General features: G+C 56.7%; 1 protein-coding gene across 1 annotated transcript in view; it reads left to right on the plus strand.

Annotated features, from left to right (window-relative positions):
- PER2 (period circadian regulator 2) overlaps positions 1–6464 on the plus strand; it is a 28708-nt gene extending 22244 nt beyond the window's left edge. The window contains exons 19-23 of the mRNA XM_007452888.1: positions 6–187; positions 1300–1486; positions 2411–2600; positions 3516–3666; positions 6315–6464. Coding sequence (XP_007452950.1) covers positions 6–187; positions 1300–1486; positions 2411–2600; positions 3516–3666; positions 6315–6464 — 860 coding nt within the window. The remainder of the gene's footprint in view (positions 1–5; positions 188–1299; positions 1487–2410; positions 2601–3515; positions 3667–6314) is intronic.
- The last annotated feature ends 315 nt before the right edge of the window (positions 6465–6779 follow it).

The following is a 6779-nucleotide window of genomic DNA, read 5'->3' on the forward strand; positions in this document are numbered from 1 at the left end:
CCCCCCCCCCCCCCTCTTCCAGTCCCGCGGGAGCTCGCCGCTGCAGCTCAGCCTGCTGCAGCTGGAGGAGGCCCCTGAGGGCGGCTCTGCGGCCGCAGGGACCATGGGGCCCACAGAGACCGTGCGAGCGGGGCCCGACTGCCAGCCAGGCTCATCCTGGGACCGGCGGCCCGAGGCACCGCCAACCGTAAGGATCTCCTGATGCCCTGTGTCTAACGAAGGCAGGTGGCGAACGCAGGTGCCGCGGGCGGGTCACGAACATCCTCACCTCAGGTGGTCCCTGCACTGAGGTTACTACCAGACCATTTCAATTCCAACATAAACACGTGTGCTAGGAAATAACATTTTCCTGGTAAAAGACCCTATCAGAGTAGACCAGTTTTCATTGTCTTGGGATCTGAAGGGAAAAAAGGAGATTGATTGTCTGATGACGGATGCAGGCTCCAAATAGCCACAGGTGATTTCGTGACTCGTCGTCACGGGCCTCCAAGTTTTCCATGAATGATTCGAGGATAAAGCACAGTCACGTGAAGGGTCAGAACGGAGGCTTCTTGGAGGGCAGCTGGCAACAGGGGTTCACGGTGAAGGAGCAGGGCCAGGAGGGAGCTGGAAGCCAGTCCCGTGGGTGTGCATCCTCCCAAGTCTTGAGGGACGTTGGCGTGTACTCGTACTCGGGTAATGAAATTGTAGTTTGATCTCCAGTTAATGCTTCTGTGTCCTGAGAGCTTCGGTGGGTGGTCGCATCCGCTGAGGCAGTGTGATCCGTGGGCCCTCCAAGGAAGGAGCTGCGCGGGGCTCCCCTGCCCATGCTCCTGGGAGAGCAAGTGGGAACAGGGTGGCTGTCCCAGCACGGCTGCTGCCCTCCTGACTCCCGGGCCTATAGTCTGGGTTCCAAGGATTGGAGGGTTGGGGCGCTCCCAGGCCAAGCCCCCCTCATGCCCAGGCCTGTCCCCACTCTGGGGGCACGGGAGCCGGGAAGCCAGAGCCCTGCCTCTGCGAGGAGCAGCTTTGGGGTGCTGCAGGAGACACTTGCCCGCCTTGACGGAGGAACAAGCACGAGGCTTCCCCCGCAGGGATCCAAGAGCTGCCGTCTTTAGTGGGACTCTCCCCAAATTAAATTTAATTAGGTGGCATCCATCCCACCACCAAGAGTCCCGCTGTGGTCCCAGTAACCACAGGGTCTGCACATGTGGCACGTGAAGGAAGGGCCAGCGGTCCAGGGAGGGCGCACCCGCTGTGTCCCTGAGAGGCTGGTGCAGACCAGACACCTGACTTGGCGTCTCCTCCCTGTTCCCAAAGTGCGACAAGCCCAAGGACGCCCAGAGCAGCGATGCCCTGTGCACGCCCAGTGGCCTGCTGCACCTCCTGCTGCGTGAGGACCTCTGCTCGGCCACGGGCTCAGCCCCGTCCGGGAGTGGGGCCTCCACCACCTCCTGCTCCCTGGGCTCCGGCTCGCTGGGCTGCGACGCATCCATAAGTGGGACCGGTATGTAGGTGGTGCTGGGAGCACCTGGGGATCGGGGTGGGGTGGGAGGTGGCAGGTGTGTTTGGAAGATTCTCACGTGATACACCTGGGTGTCCTTGACTCTCCACCCCCCAGGGAGCCAGTCACCCCAAAGCCGCAGGCTGACTTGGGCAGGGCCCCGACATCCAGGCATCCAGCTGCACCCCGAGCAGCTCCTCGGGGCCCACGGCCGTTCAGACAGGCAGCTGGGTTCCTCCTACCCCGCTCCACCCGTGCGGACAGCAGCCCCGGCCCACCCCACTTCCCTCTGTTGCCCGTCGCTCTTGACCTCAGCGGCACTGCAGGCCCCCCACCCCAGCTGGCCCTGCTTGGACTGTCCCTGGGGCTCCCCGGGTGTGCCAGGAGGGCTGGCAGTGGCTCGCCTTCCTGACTTAGATCCCCTGGTGAGAAGCTAGCGTGTGGACCGACCGGGATCTTTCAGGTGTGATCTGGAACCGCCCCACGGGAAGAGCACACACTCTCCCCAGACTGTAAGACCCCCACTTCCCTGAAGTGAGCGGGCCCCTCTCCCTGCGGGAGGCCTGCCGGGAGGCGCACCGGGACAGCCGCCTGCCGCTCACAGGGGCGGCTTCTCTGTGGTCTGGCTTAGTCCGGAGGTAGTGAGCCTAGGAGAGAAGGGCACGGCTTCTAAGATATAGCCCCACCTGGACTCCTCGGGGCCTCCCCAGGAGAGAATCACCTCCATGGTACCAGCTGATATCCCGTTTTTAAATGACCCAGACAACTCGAGAATTGGAAAGAAAAGGGAAGGTCCACCAACCCAGGCACCAGTTACCAAACAAAACCCTTCAGCTCTGTAATGTTGCCGTTCCTTTACACGAGCACAGCATGCAAGGTCAGCGCAGTAGTCAAGGTTTTGACCTGCCACGCTTTGTGTTTTTAAAGGCAGCAGCAACACAAGTCACACCAGCAAGTATTTTGGAAACATCGACTCCTCAGAGAATAACCACAGAGCAAAAGTGAAGGTGGACATGGCGGAGAGTGAGCGCCTCAAGGACGTCCTCCAGGACCCCGTCTGGCTGCTCGGGGCCGACACGGACGACAGCGTCATGATGGCATACCAGATGCCTTCGCGGTAACCGTTCGCCGCCGGCTCGGGACGGTGAAGGGCTGGGTTCAGGATTCCCCAGAACCACAAGGCCAGAGGCCTTATCTCAGATTGAGCTGAGTGCACAGATAGAAGCAGGGCCCCTCTAGATGGTGCCGCTGGCCACACATAGCCCGCAGAGTGATCTCTACAGGCCTCCAGGATGACGGGCTCTGGGGACCCGCCACGGTGTCACAGACGTTTACAAAGCACTCGTGCCAACGTCGTCTCTTGCTCTGTTGCCAGCAACCCTATGTGCTCAGTGATTGTGTGTGTGTGTGTGTGTGTGTCTTAGAGATGCAGAAACCAAGAGTCAAGGTGGGTGACCAGCCCAAGGCTGCTGGCTGCTCTGTAGGGACCTGGGTCTGCGCCTCAGCTCTGACCACTCCAAGGAACCTGGAACCCATTAGGGTCCCTGCCCCTGCGCAGTGCCCCCTCGGTGGAGGGACATGGCGGGGAGGAAGGACGGATTAACCCTGAGGCTCAGCACAGCCAGGCCTCTGGGCCAGGGGAGCCCAGGGCTCTGTCTCCAGGACTGCTGCGGGGCAGGCCAGTGTCGGCAGGTGGCAGGGGAGGGCTTGTCTACCTACCACCTCGCTGGTGAGAACCTCCCGGGCACAGAACCAAGTGTCTGCAGATACCTGGCTCCCATGGCTGCGCTAAAGTGAAATGAAAATCAGAACTCGGTGTATCATCTTCATAGAAAAACTACAGACTATCTACTAGGGAGATGACGTTACCTTAAATAGGGTAATTTATTTTAAATGGAAAGGAAATTTAAACAAAATCATCTAAAATTACGTGATTAACACTGGAAGTGTTGGTAGAAAATGAGCATATTCTTTAAAAAACAAAGCCCTTGAGATGTTCTAAAGCTTCCCTATTTCTAAATATTTCATGAAGAAATTTAGAAATGGTCCTGCAGGAGGACAGGGAGAAGCTGAAGGTGCTGCAGAGGCTCCAGCCCAGGTTCACAGACAGGCAGAGGCAGGAGCTGCAGGACGTCCACCCGTGGATGCTGTCTGGCGGCCTGCCCGCGGCCTTCGACGTGGCGGTGAGCTCTGGAGCGGGTTTTCTGACTTTGTGTTAAAAGGCACTGTGATGAGAATGCTCTGTGCTGTCTTTGCAACTGTTCTGTACATTTAAAACTTCTAAGATTGAAAGTTCATTAAAGGACTTCCCTGGTGGCGCGGTGGTTGAGAGTCCACCTGCCGATGCAGGGGACACGGGTTCGTGCCCCGGTCTGGGAAGATCCCACGTGCCGCGGAGCGGCTGGGCCCGTGATCCCCGGCCGCTGAGCCTGCGCGTCCGGAGCCTGTGCTCCGCAACGGGAGAGGCCACAACAGTGAGAGGCCCGCGTGCTGCAAAAAACAAACCAAAACAAAACAAAAATACCACCACACTGTTAGGTTTCCTTCAAAGAACTTTCTTCCAATGGCTTTTCAACACTGTTTCCAAAAAGGTCTCCTAAATATCTAGTCTCAATCACATGCTGAAATTTGAATTTTTTTTTCTTTCAATTCTGTTTCCAGTGAAAACACCCACACACACACTTCCTCTGTCATAAACCCTCAACATCCACATAGACCATTAAGTAACAGGGAGACAGCAGGTCCCCACCCTCCCTCCCACTCTCGCCAGGCTGACCCTCCTGTCTCTGTTCCTTCCCGAGGGTCCCAGAGGTGTCTCTGTACCCCAGCTCCTCTCCCCCGCTCCCTCCCAGAGCACCCCCATACCAGCACTGCCCGGGAGGCTGCTCTTGTCAAGGCCTCCAGGTCCAGCAGCTGAATCCACTGACGTCTCCGTCCTCACCCTAACTGACCCACTCGCGGCATTCAGCGACGGCCAGCCCCTCCTCTGAGAGCGTCCCTCCCTTGGCCCCGGCCCCTTGGCCCCTCGCTCTTGTCCCCGTCAGTGTGGACGCGCCCAGGCTCAGGGTTTGCACCTTCCTCTTCTGTCTACACTCCCTCCGGTGCTGTCAGCTGTCTCCTCCTGACCGAAAGTAGCATCTCCGTGCCGAGACTCCCTAGCGTCCACCTCTGTCGAACTTCATCTGCTGTCCTGGTTATGCTCAGAGAGAGCCAGCCCACCCACTGTCTTCCCACCCACTCAAGGGTGACTCCATCACCCCTCTTGCTCGGTCCACAGCCCTCTGGACTCTCTTCCTCTAGTGCCCCATCCAGTCCACTAGCAGGTCCTACTGGCTTGACCTTCAAGGTGGCTGGAAACCAGCCCCTTCCCATCACCTGCAGCATCACCACCCTGGTCCACGCCACAGTGCTGCTTCACCTGATTCTCACAGTATGCCCCCCGCTGCACTCTGTCCCCCCTTGTCCCCTACAGTGAGATCACGTCACCTCTCAGCTCTGAGCCCTTCCAGCGGTGCCCCTTCTCAATCAGAATAAATTGCTGCAAAGCCGTTAAAATATGACACCCCCTCCCCACAGCTCCCATCTCCCCTCACTCCCTCCTCTCCAGTTGTTCCCTGAAATCATCAAGCAGGCTTCTGCCTCAGGGCCTTTGCATGTGCCCTTCCCTCTGCTTGGAATCCTCTTTCCTCAGACAGACACATGGCTCACTCCGGCTTCCTTCAAGTCTTTTCTTCACATGCTGCTGTGTTATTTATCTAATACTACCTAGCAAATAACCCCAAAACTTAGGAGCTTAAAATAATAATCATTTATTATCTCCCACTGTTTCTTTGGGTTGGGAATTTAAGAGCAACTTAGCTGGGTGGTTCTGGCTCAGGGTCTCTCCTGAGGTCGGAGGTGAGATATTGGCCGGGGCTCGTGCCATCTAAAGACAGGCTGGTGGCTGGAAGATCCCCTTCCAAGGAGGCTCCCTCACGTGCCTGCACGTTGGTGCTGGCTGTTGGCAAGAGGCCTCAGTTCCTTGCCGTGTGGCTCTGTCCATCGGGCTGCTTGTGTGTCCTCATGACATGATCCCGGCCTCCCCAGGGAGAACCGAGGGGCTGCAGTGCCTGTTACAACCCACATGTCACCTGCATCACCTCCTCTTTGTTAGTGGCAGGTCACTGAGTCCAGGCCTCCACCTTCTGAGGAAGGGGTGTCAAAGAATTTGTGGGCATATTTTAAAACCACCACAGTCACTCTCTCAGTGGAATGTCAGTAAAATTACAGACGTCCTCACATGCCTCATTCCATGTCAGTCCCGCATTTCCCATCTTTTAATACACTGTGGAGCATTTCTCATTCGGCTACTAGGAGATCACCTCCACTGGGACACAGATTTTCCTCTTTGTTCACTGCTGACTCCCAGTGCTTAGAACGTGCCTGGAACACGACAGGTGCTTAACAGATGGGAAATGAACAAGAGACAGTACATTGTTGCTATCCCATTCTACGGATTAGAAAACTGAGGTTAGAGAAGGTCGGTAGCAACTCCAGGTCCCACAGGCAGAAAGAGGAGGAGCTGGCACTAGAGCCTCTGGTTGATGCTGTCCCCTCGCTACGCACAGCCACCTCTCAGACAAGGGAGGGGCCTGGGGAGCTGGGAGCGGGGACCCCTTGGGAAGAGCTCTGGCCCCTTGGAGAGCAGGCAGGGGTCCCACGCCCGTGGCACCTGCTCGCCCTCCAGCAGCCTCACAGCTGACACCTGATCGCCTGCACCTCTCTCAGCTTGAACTACTTTTTCATACCAAAGATCTCATTTTTGTTACTGATTTACATTTTTTCTTTTAAGGAATGCGTTTGCTGTGAAAACAAGGGAAAAGACAACATTTGCGTGCGGTATGAGGAAGCTACCCCTACTCTGGGACTCGGCGGAACAACCGACACCACAGAAGAGGAAAACGGACCCTCCCTGAGTCACAGACACGAAGGGCAGACGTAACCCCTGCAGCGGGACAGCCAGTGGCGTACATTAGATGGTGCTCTGAGGAGAGGGAGGGTCTTCACCTGTGTCTCTAATGAAATGGACGGATATACTTACGTGGCTTTTTTTGTTCTAGAAAAAGCCCCTCGTTTTCCGAAGGGGTGATTTAAAACCGTGGTGGGTAGAAGTTTGGGAAGAAATAGTTTTTTGTATTTAAAATATAAATATGGAGTTTTCGGGGACGGGGGAAGAGATTCTCATCATTGTTTAACTTGAGAAAGACGGCCTCCCTCCTCGTGTCAGGGAAGCGGCTGAGTGCCCTCAGCCAGAGCA

This window comes from Lipotes vexillifer, unplaced genomic scaffold (genome assembly GCF_000442215.2).
Source record: "Lipotes vexillifer unplaced genomic scaffold, Lipotes_vexillifer_v1.1 scaffold652, whole genome shotgun sequence".
Lineage (NCBI taxonomy): Eukaryota > Metazoa > Chordata > Mammalia > Artiodactyla > Lipotidae > Lipotes > Lipotes vexillifer.